This window comes from Geotrypetes seraphini, chromosome 2 (assembly GCF_902459505.1).
Source record: "Geotrypetes seraphini chromosome 2, aGeoSer1.1, whole genome shotgun sequence".
Taxonomy (NCBI): domain Eukaryota; kingdom Metazoa; phylum Chordata; class Amphibia; order Gymnophiona; family Dermophiidae; genus Geotrypetes; species Geotrypetes seraphini.
In genome coordinates this window covers 483624268-483644316 of record NC_047085.1, presented here as the reverse complement: position 1 = coordinate 483644316, position 20049 = coordinate 483624268, and the positions used below count along the sequence as shown (strand labels likewise).

The 20049-nt window shown below is 46.6% G+C and overlaps 1 protein-coding gene across 4 annotated transcripts in view; it reads right to left on the bottom strand.

The window, feature by feature from the left end:
• Window positions 1-20049, bottom strand: part of NKTR (natural killer cell triggering receptor) — a 293873-nt gene that overhangs the window by 38407 nt on the left and 235417 nt on the right. For all 4 annotated transcript variants that reach the window (XM_033931783.1, XM_033931786.1, XM_033931785.1 and 1 more), the window contains one exon: window positions 5061-5153. In XM_033931783.1, coding sequence (XP_033787674.1) covers window positions 5061-5153 — 93 coding nt within the window. The remainder of the gene's footprint in view (window positions 1-5060; window positions 5154-20049) is intronic.

Below are 20049 nucleotides of genomic sequence, written 5' to 3'. Positions count from 1 at the left end.
GATCTGAAGATATGCCATATGACTCAGGGGCAGACAAAGTGGGCTCACATTCAGTCAGTATGATGATGTGAGACATCAGAATCAACTGCAGGCAGCCCAGGTGACTCTCTGTAAGAAGAATATAGAGAACAATGAGACTGACGAGACAATGTTCCTTGATGTCTTTAGTACCGATCTGATGAAGATGATAAAGAGGAGCAACGGAAAGTTCTCTTATCCCTGGAAACATGGGATTGATGCGATGCAGAACGACGGTGCCTAGATGCAGAGCATCTAGTTGATGAAGAGCGTCAATGCGTTGAAGGAAGATGATGTTTTGATGGGGAGCGTCGCTGAGATGTTGAGGATCAATGCATCGATGAAGAGCATCATTGTCTACTGATAGACTGATGAGAGCTAGACCAACACCTCAATGAAGATCTGGAATCGGTTCTCTGCAGCCCTGAGGTGCTATGCTTAGGCTGGGCCGGTACCAAGGGAGTAGATGTTAGCAGCAGCGTTGCATCTAACTTATACATGTCACCAATCTCCCTCCTGAAAAAATCATTGAGTTGCTCTTTGAAGAACTGCACAGGTACCCTTGGCTCAATAGCTGACACCATCTGTGTGACATGGTGTCAAGGGGTGGGTGACTTCGAGGAGGATGCATGCCCTGAAGGAGACACAACCTGCAGAGAAGGAGAGCGGTGGCATTGTCTTTTAGCCTGCATCGAGGGACTGTAGAGGCTTGCGACGCTTGTTGCAAGGCTGGAATCTCATCTGATGCCGATGTTGATTTGGTTCTGCCGGTACTGCAGACTCAGTGTATCTTCCCAATGTCCATAGCCGAACCAAATAGCTTCTCTTGCTGAATGGGATGAGCTTTTTAGTGAGAGCTTTTGCAAGGTGGAACAGTGCATGCAGGTGTCAACACGATACTCAGGGCCTAAATACTGTAAACAGCAGTTATGCAGGTCAATGATAGAAATAGGCCGCTGGCACCGACAGCACTTTTTAAAGCCAGTCAACAGTTTAGACATAGACAGAAAAACTGCGACAGAAAAATTAAACTCAATGACATAAAAAGAGAAAAATTGCCAAAAAAAAGAACACGAAGGCTGAATAACCCCACAAAAGAGCTGAAAGGCCAATGAGGAAAAATAAATTATTATTATTTTTTTGGAAAAGAATTAGTAAAGAAAAAGAAAACAATGTCCAAAGAACAGGTTTAGAAAAAAATGATATGGGTTGAACGCAACGCCGACTGGATAAAGTCCAGAAAAAAGAACGTCTTCGCTCCATAGAGAATGAAGAACTGAGGAACTGCGAGCCTACGTCAGGCAGGAAGGCTCTTGCACATGCGTGGTGTAGCCAGTTGCGAAGTTTCTTAAAACTTAAAGTGACAGATCACTTTTACCACTCTCCGTACCGGGCTCTGTGGATAACATAAGAACATAAGCAGTGCCTCCGCCGGGTCAGACCATAGGTCCATCCTGCCCGGCAGTCCGCTCCCGAGGCGGCCCAAACAGGTCACGAACTGTCTGAATCACAAGAAGGGGCTCCCTTGCCACCTTGGTTTCTCATTGAAGTCCTATCTTCCCATCGAAGTTCTAACCCTCCGGTCTTGCACATGCACGACCTGGTTGGGTTTCTATACTTATTACCTGGTTAGCTTTCTATACTTGTGTTACATCCCAGCTCCTCCCTCAGTATCCCACGATCCCTTTATCCCTCAGGAATCCGTCCAATCCCTGTTTGAATCCCTGTACCGTACTCTGCCTGATCACTTCCTCCGGTAGCGCATTCCAAGTGTCCACGACCCTTTGGGTGAAAAAAAACTTCCTTGCATTTGTTTTGAACCTATCTCCCTTCAGTTTCTCCGAATGCCCCCTCGTACTTGTTGTCCCCTTCAGTCTGAAGAATCTGTCTCTATCCACCCTCTCTATGCCCCTCATGATCTTGAAGGTCTCTATCATATCTCCCCTGAGCCTCCTTTTTTCCAGAGAGAAGAGCCCCAGCCTATCCAACCTCTCGGCGTATGGGCAGTGTTCCAGCCCTTTTACCAGTTTCGTTGCTCTCCTTTGGACTCTCTCAAGTACCGCCATGTCCTTCTTGAGGTGCGGCGACCAATACTGAACGCAGTATTCCAGATGTGGACGCACCATCGCTCGATACAATGGCATGATGACTTCCCGCGTCCTGGTTGTTATGCCCCTCTTTATGATGCCCAGCATCCTGTTGGCTTTTTTCGAGGCTGCTGCGCACTGTGCAGATGGCTTCAGTGATGCATCCACCAGCACACCCAAGTCTCTCTCAAGTCTGCTGTCTCCCAACAATGCCCCCCCCCCAATTTGTAGTTGAACAACGGGTTCTTTTTCCCTATATGCATGATCTTGCATTTATCCACGTTAAAGCGCATTTGCCATTTGTTTGCCCAGTCTTCCAGCTTGTCCAGGTCCCTTTGCAGGTCCTCACACTCCTCCCTGGACCTAACTCTGCCGCACAGTTTGGTATCGTCTGCAAATTTTATAACCTCGCACTTTGCCTCCTTTTCCAGGTCATTGATAAATATGTTGAAGAGTAACGGCCCCAGCACCGATCCCTGTGGCACACCGCTTGTGACTCCCCGCCAGTCAGAATATTGGCCCTTCACTCCGACCCTCTGCAGTCTACCCGACAACCAGTGCTTGATCCATCTGTGCACATCCCCTCCCACCCCGTGGTTCCACAGCTTCCTAAGCAGCTTTTCATGTGGCACCTTGTCGAAAGCCTTTTGAAAATCGAGGTAAATGATGTCTATGGGTTCCCCATTGTCCACCCGACTGCTTATTCCCTCAAAGAAGTACAGAAGGTTTGTTAGGCACGACCTTCCCTTACAGAATCCGTGCTGGCTTGTTCTCAGTAGGCCATTCCTCGCGATGTGCTCGCAAATGCCGTCCTTGATCATAGCTTCCACCATCTTCCCTATAATTGAAGTCAGGCTCACCGGCCTGTAGTTCCCGGGGTCACCCCTCGATCCCTTCTTGAAGATAGGTGTGACATTCGCCAATTTCCAGTCCTCTGGTACCTCACCAGTTTTCAAGGATAGGTTGCAAACATGCTGGATTGTGCCCGCTATTTCTTGTCTTAGTTCCTTCAGAACCCTTGGGTGAATCCCGTCCGGGCCCGGTGATTTACCGCATTTTAACCTGTCTATCTGTTTGAGGACATCCTCCTTACTTACCTCTATGTGCTCCAATTTTTCAGCCTGTTCCCCACTCATGAGCTCCTCTGAGTCCGGTATATTAGATGTGTCTTCGCTCGTGAAAACCGACGAGAAGAACGTGTTCAACCTCTCAGCTACCTCTTTATCCTCCTTAATCACTCCCTTCCTATCCCCATTGTCCAACGGCCCCGCCTCCTCTCTCGCTGGTCGCTTCCCCTTTACGTAACTGAAGAATGCCTTGAAGTTTTTCGCCTCCCTGGCCAGCCCCTCTTCGTATTCCCCTTTCGCTTTTCTAACCTCTCAGTGGCATTCCTTTTGGCATTTCCTGTGCGCCTGGTGATTTTCCTCCATTGGGTCCTTTTTCCATCTCCGGAAGGATACTTTTTTGTCACTTATTGCCCTCTTTACTTCAGTTGACATCCAAACCGGGTCCTTTGATCGCTTGTTCTTGCAGCCTTTCCTGAAACTGGGGACGTACATTCTTTGTGCTTCCTGCAGGGTGTCCCTGAATAGGGTCCAGGCGCTTCCCACAGTCTCCATCCTAAAGATGTTTCTGAGCTTCCTCCCCACCATTTCCCTCATAGCAACATAGTTCCCTTTCTTGAAGTTGAGCGCAGTTGTTGCGGTCCTCCTTACTATGGGTGTCCCCCTTTCTAATGTGAATCTGATCGCATTGTGATCACTGTTGCCTAGTGGTCCTCCCACTTCTACCCCTCTTGCAGGCCCCCCTAATCCGTTTAGGATGAGGTCAAGAGTAGCACCCCCTCACGTCGGTTCTTTGACTAGTTGCTCCATGAAGCAGTCCCTCACAGCTTCTACAAATCCTGTTTCCCTAGTGCAGTTGGAGTGACCCGTACTCCAGTCTATTCCCGGGTAGTTGAAGTCCCCCATCACTGTTACACTTCCAGTCCTGCATTCCTGTCTCAGTTCCGCTTCCAAGTCGTGTCCTACATCACCCACATGTGAGAATATGCTGCCTGCTTGTCCTAGGATATTATATGAACCTTATTAATAAGTTTGCACTGTGGGACATATCCACCATGCTGGTGTCCCTCCATAACTATGACTGAACATTTTAAATAATCTCCATGGAGCATAATACCGTCTATATAAAATTTCCACTAGGTTGTTAGCCATAGAAATTTTTAGCAAATACTTAAAGCTCCCATTTCTCACTGTTTCTTCTCGTATGTAGACTTTAAATCCCATCTCTTTACATAATAAATCAGTGTGTGGTAAGAGATGACAATGCATTACAGATCTGGAAAATACAACCCCTATTGCCCCTCCCCTCCACATTCAGGTATTGTTTCCTGAAGGCTCGATTCTCCTCGAGCTGTGTGAAAAATGTAATCATATTTTTATATAATGAAAATCATGATAATGAAGATGACAGTAATAATCCTTTAGTTCCATAAAAGGCAAGTTTTTCCCTTCTTCCCATATCTGACCCAGAGTATGGATCCTCCATAATCCCCACTGATAGAATACCTGATCTAATGTTCCTGGCACGAATCCCAGCGCATAGCCGATAGCTGTTTGTAGGAAAAATACTTCCTACCTAAGAAAAGCATTTTCTGGAGCCCATACCAGGTCTTAAGAAGGCTTACAACCTTCAGTGGTGCCTTTTTGGCATGTTCTTGAACCACTGAGCTAGGAAACCATGGAATTCTCTCATAGTAGTTAGGCCATTTCTTTTTTTGGAACTGTTCCTAGTATGACAAGCTTCTTTTTATGTTCAATTATTATACTTTGATACTTCTCTATTTTCCTAGTAATTTGTTGATTTGTTTAAGTTTTTCTATAAAATACATTATCAATTACAGATTATCATAATTACATAGTTCAGTTTAATGTACATCAATGAGAAACTCACCTATGGTGTCTGTAGGTGTAAGAGCTGCTCCTACTTCTTGACCATTCTCTACTGTATGCCCTTCTGTTTCGACGACTTCTATAGCTTCTTGATCTGCATAAGAAAAGTTTACTTTTCAGAGTACAAAAAAGGCAAGTTAATCCCTAAGACTATATTACATAAGAGGCAATTCTATAACTGGGTACCTTCTATAACGGAACTAGGTGCCCATGGTATGTTGAATTATAGAATACTAGTATAACCTGGTAACAAAAGACTCAACATTTAGGCACGTGCGCTTACATATGCCATGGAGCTGATTTATGTGCGATCACCTAATATGGCAATGATCATGAATGGTTTCAAAGCCCTTCTGAGCACTGGCATAGATCTGAAGGGAAGGCATCATCTTCAATCCCTTCTAAAGTGCTTGTAAAATGTAAGCATACCAACAGGACTTTTCGGCTCAAGTTACTGCCTCCAAGCACAGATGTCAAGATTGTTTCAGTGCTATGTATAAAGAAAAGAGCATGAAAGACTGCGACACTAACAGACAAGATCTTTTAAGTTTCAAGTGTGAAGGACCTATTAGGAATATAAGAGATAAGGAGACATGAAAGATCTAGAAGGGTACATGATTTTGATGACTTCTTGTGAGATGGATAATCAATGGAAGATTAGGTTTCTACCTTCGCTAATCTTCTTTCTGTTAATATCTGTAGGATTCCATAGCCTAGGTGTTCAATCCCAACCTGCAATCTGGAAGTTGTGAAAATACAACACTTTTCTGAGCACATGTTCTCCCTCCCCACACACACACATACACACACAGAGCGCTAGAAACATATTCAGTTTCAGTTGAGACCTAAAGCCAAGTAACATACCTGAACAAATCCATGACAAGGATGTGTGGGGGAAGATCCCCAGCAATACAAACAATTTCTGAACTGCTCTACAAAAATTGAAACAAGTAATAAACAGGCACAAAGGCAATTCAGCAAAACATTGAGGAATAATGTAGAACTAACCTGCTGTGTGCAACGAGCACCCACATGAGACAGCCTTCAGTAGATCAAACTCACAGAAGTGGAAAACTGCTCACAGGATACATCAACTGGTTGGAAAGACTTCAAGCTTGCAAGGAGAACAATCGAGCAGAAAGAAGCAGGCTATTCAACAACTGAGTACATACAGAGAGGGTCATATGGAATCCTACAGGGACTAACAGAAAAAAGATTATCGAAGGTAGAAACCTAATCTTCCATGCTGTTAGGTCCCTTCTAGATTCCATGCACTAGGTGCCTTACCAAAGCAATGGTAACAGCTAGAGAGGGACAGAAGAGCCTGCCCACAACACCGAGGTCCCAAAAGTGTCATCAAAACGAGCCGCCATAGCCACTTGGTAAAACTAGGTAAAGTATGAAGAGAGGACCAAATTGCTGCCCTGCAAATTTCATCAGGATGAATCACGCGAGACTCCATCCACAGAGCAGTTATAGTTCCAGTCGAGTGGGCTTTTAAGCAAAATCGGCAACTGCTTGCTGTGGACGATGTAAGTCGCAGAAATGGCCATTTGAATCCATCGAGCGATTGAGGACTTAGACACCAGCCTACCACGGTGAGGTGCAGCAGTTAAGAGAAAAAGGTGATCATACAACCTGAAATCATTAGTCCTCTCCAAATAGTGGAGCAAGACTCTCCAAACATCTAATGTGCATAAGATCTGATATTTGAACTCCGAACCTGTGGAATGAAACGCAGGCAAATGAACCTCCTGGTTGACATGGAAGGTTGATACCACCTTCGGAAGAAAGGTACATTACAGAGGACAACTCCTGCATCCGTAATATGGAGAAAGGGTTCTCTGCACAAAAGAGACTGAAGCTCTGATATGCGCCGTGCCGAGATAATGGCGACCAGAAAGACAGTCTTGACCGTTAGATCCAGAAGAGAAGCATCCTTCAATGGTTCGAATGGGGCCTCTCCAAGGCCCTGCAGAACGATGTTAAGAGTCCATGAAGGGAAAGGAAGATGCAAGGGAGGTCGCAAGCAAACTAGCACCTCTGCATGCTCTAAAACATGAAAGACCTGCAACCTGAACTTTAAGGGAGGCCACTGCTAAACCTTTCTCTAGGCCCACCTGAAGAAAAACCAGGACCACCGAAATGGGAGCACTCTCAGGCTCCACTTGATGCTTAGCACACCACTGTTGGAAAGCCTTTCAGGCTTTGGCATAAGAAGCCACAGTAGATGGTTTCCTGGAGCGCAAAAGAGTCGAGATAACTACATCCAAAAAACTGTGCTTCATCAAGACTGAGCACTCAAGAGCCAAGACCAAAGCACCAACCCCCGACTGAGAAGATATCGATGAAGAGAGATCTGGAATTTCTCATCCTGTTGAAGCTGAAAAAGCGACTGGCCTTTGAGTTTTCTGCTGAAGCCATCAAGTCCATATGAGGCTGACTCCAGCGCTGTACAATGAAACAGAACATCTTTTGCAAGAGGGATCATTCTTCCGGGTCCAGGACCTGTTGGCTGAGGAAGTCAGCCTGAACATTGATGACTCTGGCCACATGAGCTGCTGAGAGAGGCAGAAGATGCACTTCCGCTCAGTGGAACATATGAGCCTCCTGACTAGAGAATAACATGAGGAAAAAAAATTTATCCCCGTCACCGTCCCTGTGACCACTGTCCCCACCCCATCCCTGTCCCATCCCTGCGACCACAGTCCCGGTGACTACTGTACCCGCAGCATCCATACTAGCCTCAGTACTGCAATATTTAGCTTATTCTTTCCTTATAAATCAAAGTTCTGGCTGCTGAACTAGAGAAAGAGATGTTCAGCTGGCAGGGCTTTGTTTATAAATTTTTATCAACACGGGGAGCTGTTTGATTGCCCGCGAGGACACCGGAGGAACTTTTTGCTGCCCCGTTCAGCCCCTGTAACAGCAGCGTTTGCAGCCATATCGCAGGCAACCCAGAAGACGGACCCCTGACGTCACCGGGTCCATCTTCCTTGCCGTTGTTCTTTCCTGCATAAATACCCGACTGCTGCCGTGGAGGGACCGGGAGCTGTTTGATTGCCCGTGAGGACGCCGGAGGAACTTTTTGCTGCCCCGTTCAGCCCCTGTAACAGCAGCGTTTGCAACCATATCGCAGGCAACCCAGAAGACGGACCCCTGACATCACCGGGTCCGTCTTCCTTGCCGTTGTTCTTTCCTGCATAAATACCCGACTGCTGCTGCGGTTGCGGCCGCAGGGCGTGGCCGAAGGGGCGTGCCCTAAGGGGCAGGTCACGCCCCTTGGGAGCCCCTTTGGAGCAACGTGGAGCTGTGGAACAGGATATCAAGTTGTATAAATGTTAACTGACTATGGGCAAAAGGAAAGTTAAACCAAAAAGTTCAACACCTGTTGTTTTAGGTCCCATGGACAGACATTTGACTATTTCTTTAGAGACTCCAGCACAAAATTTACCTGACTTGAACTCCCCTATATCCGGAGCATCGCTGAGTCTTCTTGAAAGGACACCCCCCCTTCATCCAATATCTGGTGTTGGTGGGAATATAACTCCCACTATCTCCATTGGTCTTGTGGTATCACCCACTCAAATAAGTAAATTGGTTTTTACTGAAATACCTAAACCACTTGAGTTTACAAGTGTAGTGGATGAACAATCACAAGCAGTGGAAAAACAAGATATTACTCTTAAAGATTTATGGTTAGGTATTTCTAGAGTTGAAGGGTTTCTCAGAGAATCAATGAAACAAACATCTGATTACTCACAGTCTGTGGTTCAAAAATTTGAGAATGTGGATGCCAATTTAAATTGTTTGGAAACAAGATTAGGAGTGGTTGAAACTCAAAGTAACACATTGCAATCTGTTTCACTATCTGCGATTAAAGACTCTACGTTGATGCATTTAAAAATGGAAATGTTAGAAAATATGCATCGGGGAAAGAATCTCCGCTTGGTTAATTTCCCAGTAACTCATTTGTTATTACCAGAAATATTGTTAAGAAAATATTTTAAAGAAATACTGGGACTACCTAATGCGGATACCTTCCCCAGAAGAAAAAGAAAACCGTACAGGATGTGGACCATCTGGTAACAGATGAAGTTAATTTGACAGTTTCTGGAAGATTCTCAGGATGTTATCCAGACTCGGTCCACAATGATACTAACATGTATGAGTGAGACAGATAAAATGATGTTAATGAAACTTTACTTTAAAAATAGACTGACCAAGTTCTGTGGGGATTTGGTTAGTATTTTTCCTGATGTCTCAAGTGCCACGCAGTTTAGGAGAAAATAATTTTTGAAATTGAGAACTAGAGTATTGGCACTTGAGGCATCTTTCTATTTAAAATTTCCTTGTAAATGTTTGGTTAAGTTACAGGATACGGAATTTGTTTTTTGGGACCCCATTCAATTGCAACAATTTTTATTAGCTCGTGAACAGAAGTGAGATTTTTACCTTATCCTTTTTCATTCTTTCATTCTTTGATGAGAAATTTAGGTTGGAAGTCAGAGTCCTAATTTAGTAGGTAATGATTTGGGTTCATTCGAATTCAACCCATTTCTTTGTTTTCCTTTAAAACTAAGTGAGTTAAATAATCAAATATGTTTCCCCATTTAGAGGGCTTGTAAAGGATTGTTTTTGTAATATTTGGTGTCTTGGAAATTTTGTATTGAAAATTCCTTTTTTTCTTTGATATTTTTTGATATTGTAAATGTATTAAATTTCATAAAAATAAAAAAAAATTTTATCAACACAACTAATATACTATTTTATCCTAAAGAAAAAAAAAATACATTTTTTTTCTACCTTCCATTCACTGCCTGTCTTCTCTCTGCGTCTTCCATTTGTTCTGTTACTGTGCCTCTCCCTTCACCCCCCCAATTGGTCTGGAACCCATCTTCTTCATTCCTCTATCCCCATAGTCTGGCATCTCTGTCTTCTTCCCTTTCAGCGTCTTCTCCCCACTCTCTGTTCCCCATTTCCCTTCAGCATCTTCTCCCCACTCTCTGTTCCCCATTTCCCTTCAGCGTCTTCTCCCCACTCTCTGTTCCCCATTTCCCTTCAGCGTCTTCTCCCCACCCTCTGTTCCCATTTCCCTTCAGCGCCTTCTCCCCACTCTCTGTTCCCCATTTCCCTTCAGCACCTTCTCCCCACTGTCTTCCACATTTCCCTTCAGCGTCTGTTCCATTCCTTTCGACCACCACCATTCCCTCTCGCCACCCCCTTCAGTGTCAGTTTCTTTCCACCACATTTCACCACCCCTCATGCGGTCCAACCATCTATCTCCCTCCCTCCCTCCCTCTTACCTTCGTGGCATGTTACATTGTAATTTGTGCAAGCCGCCGGAGCCTGTAAGCTCGGTCCCCGTTCCGTCCCCACAAACCATCTGATCCCATCTGCACAAACCATCTTGCTTCTGTGTTCCTATTTTTCCCATTTCTAATATCTCCCCTATGTATCTGGCATTGCCCCTCCTGTGTCCATATAACATCCCCCTTTATGTCTCTGTCCCTATGCCCCCATGCACATAATTTCCCCTCTGTTTCTGTTACCTTCCTGTGTCCAGATTTCCCCTCTCTTCCTCTTTCACACCAATGTGTCTCTTCTCTGCAATCCCATCTGGCTTCTTTCCCTCTTTCTCTCCCCCTCCCCCCCCTATCTGGCTTACCTGCCTGTCCTCCCCTTTCTTTCCTGCTGTGGGTTTATTTCTCTCCCTCTTCATCCCCTTGGCCCAGCATCTCTTTCCCTTTCACTCCCTCCTTTCTACTGTGAGGGAACACGCGCGATCACAGATTGCGCGGTCCAGCAGCACCCAATCGGCACATCCCGCCATCTCCCTCCCTCCACCTCACCTTAGGTGCCGACTTTAATTCTTCTTCTCCCAGTGGCACACATTCAATAAGCCGCGCGCACATGGCTGCTTGAATTGTTGAATCGTCTCCTCTGACACAACCGGAAACAGGAAGTTGCACGAGAGGAGACGATTCAACAACTCAAGCAGCCGCGTGTGCAGCTTATTAAAAGCATGAGGCTGGGAGAAGAATTAAAGTAAGCAACTAAGGTGAGGTGGAGGAAGATGGCAGGACGTGGGATATGGCGACTGGGTGGGGATGCTGGACCGCGTGATCAATGCATGCTTCACTGCAGAGACAAGACCATTCACCGTTCCACGAGGCGGTGAATGGCCTTGTCCCAGTCCCCGCAGCAACCACTATTTTTTCTCTTCTCGTTTCGATGCGTAACAACCACCGTGTCATTATCTACTCCTTAACCAAAAGAGCACTTCTTGATTTCCATACGCCACCGCTGAGGCATTTTTGGAGAATACTTTTCCTTCGAGACTGGAGAGCGAGTAGTGCCAGCCAAAATGCCTGAAGCTCCAGACAATTGATTGACCAACGTTACGAACAAGGAGTCCACTACACCTGAATGGAGCGGACCCTGTAGTGAGCACCCCAACCCAATAGGCTGGCACCCATCATAAAAGTCATCCACTCAGAAATCCAAAGAACCAGCCCTGGCAGACAGCCTCCCCCTGAAGCCACCAGCTCAAGCTGCTGTGAGCTGGTATTGTCCAGGGGAGCAACATCTGAAGGGGATGACCCTGCGAAGACCACCGAGAGAGGAGGGGCTCCTGTAAAAGGTACATGGGGCCCAGGGGATCATCGTCAAGACTGACATTGACCCCCAGAACCTGCATATAAAGCCAGGCCTAGGGAACTGTACAGTCCAGGAGATCTCTGATCTGTTGAAGTTTCTCTCTATGTGCCTCGTGGAGAAATACATGACTATCTGATGTTGAAGAGAAGGCCCAGATACTTCAGGGACTGGGAGGGCGTCAAGCAGCACTTCTTGAAGATGCCAATGCCTCCGTCTCCACTGCACTTTTGCACTCCTGACGAGACAGATACTGGATCAACCAGTTGTCCAAGAAAGGATGGGTCTGAACCCCCTGCCAGCAGAGAAAAGCTGCCACAACTACCATCAACTTGGTGAAAGTGTGGGGTGTAGTTGCGAGGCCAACAAGCAGAGCTGTGAACTGGAAACGCTGTTGAAGAATATGGAAAACGAGGAAACCAGTGATGCTCCGAGTAAATTGGAGCATGGAGTTAAGCCTCTGAGAGATCCAAGGATGACAGAAACTCTACTGGAGAGACAGCAGATATCACAGTGCACTCTATTTCTATGCAAAAGTGAGAAATCCGCAAAAAGTGATTGACAGACTTTAGATCCAGAATGGGTCTCCAATCCTCCAAACCTTTCTATGGCACGATAAAGTATAAGGATTATCTGCCTAAGCCTGATTCATGTTCTGGTACGGGTTCCATCGCTCCAATGTCTAAGAGATGTTGCAGAATATCACGGACCTTGGACTCCTTTTCCGGCCGAACTGTCGGAGTCATAAGAACATAAGAATTGAGGCTGCTGGGTCAGACCAGTGGTCCATCGTGCCCAGCAGTCCGCTCACGCGGCAGCCCCCAGGTCAAAGACCAGTGCTCTAAATAAGTCCAGCCTCACCTGCGTACGTTCCAGTTTAGCAGGAATTTGTCCAACTTTGTCTTGAATCCCTGGAGGGTGTTTTCCCCTATAACAGACTCCGGAAGAGCGTTCCAGTTTTCTACCACTCTCTGGGTGAAGAAGAACTTCCTTACGTTTATACGGAATCTATCCCCTTTCATCTTTAGAGAATGCCCTCTCGTTCTTCCTACCTTGTCTTTATCTGCTACGTCTATTCCTTTCAGTATTTTGAATGTTTCGATCATGTCCCCTCTCAGTCTCCTCTTTTCAAGGGAGAAGAGGCCCAGTTTCTCTAATCTCTCACTGTATGGCATCTCCTCCAGCCCCTTAATCGTTTTAGTCGCTCTTCTCTGGACCCTTTCGAGTAGCACCGTGTCCTTCTTCATGTATGGCGACCAGTGCTGGATGCAGTACTCCAGGTGAGGGCACACAATAGCCTGGTACAGTGGCACGATAACCTTCTCAAAACTGTTTGTGATCTCCTTCTTTATCATTCCTAGCATTCTGTTTGCCCTTTTTGCTGCCGCCTCACATTGCGTGGGCAGCTTCATTGACTTCTTGATCAGAATTCCCAAGTCCCTTTCCTGGGAAGGAAATCCTGTATTCGTGCATCCTTTTTGCCGCTGCCGCACATTGCACGGACAGCTTCATCGACTTGTCGATCAGAACTCCCAAGTTTCTTTCCTGAGAGGTCTCTCCAAGTACCGCCCCATACATCGTGTATTCGTGCATGAGATTTTTGTTACCGACATGCATAACTTTATACTTATCCACGCTGAACCTCATTTGCCATGTCGATGCCCATTTCTCGAGCTTGATTATGTCACATTGCAGATCTTCGCAACCCCTTGTGTCTTCACTACTCTGAATAACTTTGTATCGTCCACAAATTTAATCACCTCACTCATCATACCAATGTCCAGATTGTTTATAAAGATGTTGAAGAGCACGGGTCCAAGCACCGTACCCAGCAGCACCCCACTGGTGACGCTCTTCCAGTCCGAGTATTGTCCATTTAACCCCACTCTCTGTTTCCTATGCTCCAGCCAGTTTTTAATCCATGTGAGCATTTCACCCTCGATTCCATGGCTCGCAATTTTTCGAAGTAGGCGTTCATGTGGAACCTTGGTCGAATCCCTTCTGAAAATCCATATATATGTCGACCGGGTCGCCCTTGTCTATCTGCCTGTTTACTCCCTCAAAGAAGTGCAACAAGTTCATCAAACAAGATCTGCCTTTGCTGAAACCATGCTGGCTGATCCTCATCAGACCGTGTCTGTCAAGGTGATCAATGATGCAGTCTTTATCAGTGCCTCTTCCATCTTTCCTGGTACCGAGGTCAGACTCACCGGTCTGTAGTTTCCCGGATCTCCCCTCGAACCTTTCTTGAAGATCGGCGTAATATTCGCCATCTTTCAAAATCTTTCCTGATTTGATTGACAGCTTGGCTATTAGTTGAAGCAGTTCAGCTATAGTCCTTTTCAGTTCCTTGATTACCCTCAGTTGGATGCCATCCGGTCCCGGGGATTTATCACTCTTGAGCCTATCGATCTGCTCGCATACCTCTTCTAGACTGACCATCAACCCTGTCAGTTTCCCGTCTTCGTTTCCAGCATATAGCCTGATGGGTTCCGGTATGCTGTGTATATCCTCTTCGGTAAATACAGACGCAAAAAATGTGTTCAGTTTGTCGGCGATTGCTTTGTCCTCCTTTAGCACTCCCTTTATTCATCCAATGGTCCCACCACTTCCTTCGTGGGTCGTTTCCCATTAATATATCGAAAGAATGGCTTGAAGTTTTTCGCCTCCTTGGCTATATTTCCTTGTAGTCTCTTTTGGCCCCTTGTACCGCCTTATGGCACCTGTGTTGATGTTGTTTGTGCTTATTCCAGTTTTTGTCCGTTCTTGACCTTTTCCATTGCTTAAACGAAGTCTTCTTGTCTCTCATCACTTCCTTCACCTCTACAATGAGCCATGCCGGTTCCTTGTTCTTTTTCTTCTTGGGTCCCTTGTTGATATGCGGTATATATAGATTTTGTGCCTCGGTGACTGTGTCCTTAAAAAGGGACCAAGCTTGCTCTAGCATTTTTACAGTGCTTATCCTCTTCTTAATGTTCTTCCCCACCATGAACCTCATCCCTTCATAATTCCCTTTTCGGAAGTTCACTGCTGTGGCCGTTGTTCTGCATCGATGTTTCGCCTCTGCATCCAGGTCAAAGAGGATCATGTGATCGCTGTTTCCCAGCATCCCTTCTACACCTTGTGCCGGTCCTCGCAGTCCATTTAGAACAGTGGTCTCAAACTCAAACCCTTAATGGGGCCACATTTTGGATTTATAGGTACTTGGAGGGCCGCAGAAAAAATAGTTAATGTCTTATTAAAGAAATGACAACTTTGCATGAGGTAAAACTCTTTATAGTTTATAAATTTTTCCTTTAACAGTTAAAGGAAAGATTTATAAACTATAAAGAGTTTTACCTTATTCAAAATTGTCATTAACTATTTTTTCTAAGGCCCTCCAAGTACCCTATTTTTTCTGCAGCCCTCACATTTAAAGTTTAATATCTTTCCTTTCTCAAAACTGACACATTTCAATCACTATATTGAAAATAAAATCATTTTCCTTATCTTTGTTGGCTGGTGACTTTATTTTTCTGTGCTTTTAACTGTTTCCAGGGCCTTCTTGTCCTTTGACTGTTTTTCTCTCCGTCTTCACTTTCTGCCTTGCATCCCATCTTTGGCATTAACTTAATATTCAATTTTTCTGCTTTCTTTTCAAAATCTATGTTTTCATGTCTTACCTTCCCTCTATCTCTCTCTTCTTCCATCCCTATTTCCATGGTCTGACATCTCTTTCTTTCCTTTCTCTCCCTCCCTCCTTCCTTTCTTTCCCCTGGTATGGCAACTGTCTCTTTCCCTCCCCCAACTTTTTATTTCTTTCACCTTGCCCCCTTCTTTCTATATGTCTGTCTTTCTCTCTCTCTCCGTGCCCCCTTTCTTTCTGTCTTTCTCTCTCCATGCCCCTTTCTGTCTGTGTCCCATCTCCCTTCTTTCTTTCTGTCTCCCTGTCCCCCCCTTTCTTTCTTTATTTCTCCCTGCCCTCCCCCAAGCCACCACCATTGGGGAACAGGCAAGCGCCGAGGTCTTAGCTCTCCCTGCTTATCTTCCCCAGCGCGGGGCTGATCAATTCTCGCCACCCGACGTCAATTCTAACGTCGGAGAGGAAGTTACGGGCCACCAGCAGCGATTGGCTGGCCCAGAACTTCCTCTCCGACGTTAGAATTGACGTTGGGTGGCGAGAATTGGTCGGCTCCAAGCTGGGGAAGATAAGCAGGGAGAGCTAAGACCTCGGCGCTGGCTTGTTCCCCGATTGCGGTGGCTTGAGGGAGGGCAGTGAGAAGGGAAGGGAAGCAGTTTGGGGACCCCTGCTTTAGGAGAGCTGCAGTCACAGTCTGTACGCGATTGTCCTCTCCACAATTGGAAAACTTGTGAAGTGAAGAGGACAGATTGTGGGCCGTAAAATAGTCCCTGGGGGACCGCATGTGGCCCGTGGGCCGCGTGTTTGAGACCGCTGATTTAGAATTAAATCCAGAATTGCATTTCCTCTTGTATTTTCCTTGACAAGTTGTTCCAAGAAACAATTGCCTACAGCATCCAGGAACTTGGTCTCCCTAGCTCAGCCAGAGGTGCCTAGGTTCCAGTCTATCCCCGGATAGTTGAAGTCACCCATGATAACTGTGTTGCCTCCCTTGCAGTTGCGTTTAATCTCGTCCGTCATTTCTCCAACAATTTCTTTCGGACTGACCTGGGGGTTGGTAGTAGATGCCAATCTTCATTTCCAGTCCATTTGTTCCTGGAATTTTGACCCATAGAGACACTAACTTATCCGCCTGTTGTGGCATGTTCTCGCCAGTAAATTCAATTCCCTCTTTGACGTATATGGCAATGCCCCCACCTTATTGAGCCATTCTGTCTCTGCGGTATAGTTTGTATCCCGGTAGCACAATGTCCCAGACGTTTTCCTCAGTCCACTATGTTTCCGTGATGCCAATGATGTCCACATTATCTTTTTGTGCCATAGCTTCTAATTCACCCATCTTATTCTTTAGGCTCTTTGCGTTCGTGCACATACACTTGAGTTTGCGGCCTGTTCCTTTCTTGCATTTCCTTTCTTCTTGTGTCCCTTTCGATCTGTCTTGCCTGTGATCTGGTGAGTCTTCCCCTCTATCTTCCTGCACGGTACCCTCCGGGTATACTGGTTCCCAAACCACTGACTCTCTCAGTCGACTGTCAGCTTTCCCCTTCTTCCTAGTTTAAAAACTTCTCAACTTCTCTCTTGATGTTGCTTGTAAGTAGCCTCGTCCGTCTCTGCTGAGGTAAAGTCCATACTTCCTAAATAGCTTGCTCTTCCCCCAGAATGTCGTCCAGTTGCGCACGAAGTTGAATCCTTCCTCACACCAGTGCCGCATCCACGTGTTGACCGCTTGCAGCTCCATCTACCTCTTCTCGTCGGCCCTGGATACCGGCAGGATCTCCGAGAATGCTATCCTCTGGTGTTCTGGTCTTCAGCTTCCTTCCTAGCATCCGGAACTGGTCCTTTAGTACTTCAACGTCAGCAACAGGAATTACAACAGGGTTCGTCCCCACATGGATCACCACCGCCATATCTTCTTCTTCCACACTGTCAATGATCCTATCGATGTGGCACATTATGTCTTCTACCTTGACTCCCAGTAGGCAGGTTACCAGCCGATCCAGACTTCCTCCCGCTATGTGGCTGTCAACTTGTCTGATGATGGGAGTCCCCCATGACGATTGCTGTCCTCTCTATCTTCTCTTGATTCTCCAGCTGTAGGTCCGTGTCCTTCGTTCCCATCCATTTTCTCTCACCCTGGCATCTTCTTGTGGGTTCCTTCCGCTGTTTCCAGATCTCGCTGATGTCACCCATTTCTTCCTGGTGGTTGTCCGTCAGGTGGTCCACACTCTCTGTAGGTGTATCTCGGCAGTTCCACTGTTGCTGGTGATTTTCCACAGCCTCCCTGTATGCCTCCTCTATGAACTTCTCCAGCTCTCGGATTTCTTTCTCGATGGTGTCCTCTGTCTTGATGTTCTCTGCATCCTCTGTCTTGATGTTCTCTGCATCTCTGTCTTCCTCCTCCACTGCTTGAAGTGCCTCCAGTTCCAGTATTCTGCCCTCCAGGAGTCTGACTTGTTTCTTCAGGCTCTCCAGTTCTCTGCATCAAGCGGATACGTAAGACCTAGCTCAACATCCTGCTTCTGTCTGCTGCTTCCATTGCTGCCCGCTTGCCGGTCTGCTGTGGATGTCTTCTGTGTCTGTCCTCTGTGCCTGCATGGTTGTGTGTCCTTTGCGCCTGCTGTGGCTGTCCTCTGCACCTGCTGTGTCCTCTGTGTCTGCTTGGTTGTGTGTCGTCTGTGCCTGCTGTGTCCTTTGTACCTGCTGTATCTGCCTGGTTGTGTGTCCTCTGTACCTGCTGTGTCTGCCTGGTTGTGTGTCCTCTGCGCCTGCTGTGGTCTCCTTCTGCTCTCCTTTAGCGGTGGCTCGTCCCTTCTCAAAGACCTTCTCAAGGCCCTTTCGCTAAGGCGAGCGCCTTTAACGCGTGCCAAATGGCTGAGCACCATTGGCCCCTCCCCTTTTAAGGAGAAGCTCCGGTGGATGATGTTAGGGGGTGGGCGGAGCTACCTCTCGCCGATGCACCTTGCTCTCTCCTGCCTTCTGTTGCTCCTTCTTCTCCTCTCTGGTTCTCTGCTCTGCTTTTCTCTCCTTCTCAGGCAGGCAAAAGAGGTCTAACGTGCCCCTCCCCATTGATCCGAGGAAAGTTGAGTTCGCTCCTGTTAAAACTGAGAAGTTGGCCTCTTGATATGAGGAAGCCCCACCTGACCCCAGACTCAGACCTCAGACTCAGAACGCAAGCGTTTTGCATCAGACTCCAGAACAGCCTCTGTATAGAATTTTTTCCAAAGTTATGGACCCAGGCCAGCTTCCCAGCCCTAGAGTACCCGAAGGAGGCAAAGCCTGAAGCTACTGCCCTCTTTCTCAGTGTGCTATGGCACGCGTTACACGGTCGCTGATCCGGCGCCAATCCGGCACAATCAATACACATATTCAATAGATTATGGACTGGGGAGTCAATCCCAAATGATTTTTAAGCAAACTGAGGGGTATTGAGGCAGAAATAAAATGTTGAAAAAAAGATTGTTTAAAATCCAAGATAGCTGCTGCTAGCAAATTTGCACCAAAAATGGCAAAAACAAACAAAACCTGAAAATAAAAAATAGCGATTTGTGGTCTGGGGAGGTGGGAGGCCTGAACCCTACCCTCAGAAACTGTGAAAAACAACTTTAAATTAGAGAGTTGCGCGGGGACAGAAATCCCACCCATCCCTGCCCGTCCCCACCAGGATCCTCTTCGTCCCCACCCGTCCCCCGTCAGGATCCTCTCCGGCCCCACCCATCCCCACAAGGAATTACCTCCATCCCCGCCCATCCTCATAAAAAGCAGCAATTACTTCTGACAGGATCATCAATTCCACAGTTTCTTTTGTGTTTGCGCTGCTGTTTTCCTTGTGGAATCTCTTTGGTGGAACCCTTTTTTTATTTTCTGTTCAGGTAATTAACTTATAAACCCCCTCTTTTACTAAGGCTGATGTGTCCATTATTTATATGGACGAACCCTGCTTCCAAAGCCTTTCATCCCCGTGGGAGTCCCGTTAGCTAGAGCGGGTCCCCGTGGGAGTCCCATGGGTTAGGGGAGATTCCCGCGGGATTCCCGAGATCCCCGTTCCTGTGCAGACCTCTACTTTAAAATCGTTTTACAAGGCTCCCCCAGTTCCCATGGAAATAATGGAGGTTTACTCAGTTATGCAGTGCCAAACTCTCAGCAGCTTTAAACAGCATTGGAATGGAGGAAAATGATTTTCTGCCTCAGAAACAGCTCCAAATGGACCAGACTTGAAATCTTTGGACTGCCATTTGGTTGGAAACCAACTGTGACCTCAGCCCCCACAAAGTCAGGGGTGGGAAAAACAGTCTGCGTTTTTAAACCTGGGGTTTTTGCTCCAGATGCAGAGCCTGCACTTAAAACTTGTGACAAAATCAGCTGGCACGCAAACTCCCAGAGGAAGGACCCCTGAATCTAAGAAGGGTGGCACACAGCAGGCTGGCTCCACAGATCCACCAGTTTCTCTGTGAAGCAGCAATTTGGCTCCGCGGGACTGCATCCTTTCCTCTGACAGTGGACCACTGGAAGGGGTCTCAAGGCACTGAAGCCACCGAACAAACGAACTTTAAGCAAAAAAAAAAAAAGAAGAAGAAGAAAAGAAGCAGAGCAACTGCAAAAGACTTCTGCACGGATTGCTTGCTGAAATTGAAACTGGATATGTTTCTAGTAGAGAATGACACGGTGGCAGTTACCCGCGGCTAGCCTGCCAAAACGGCAGGGGGAGGAAAAAGTG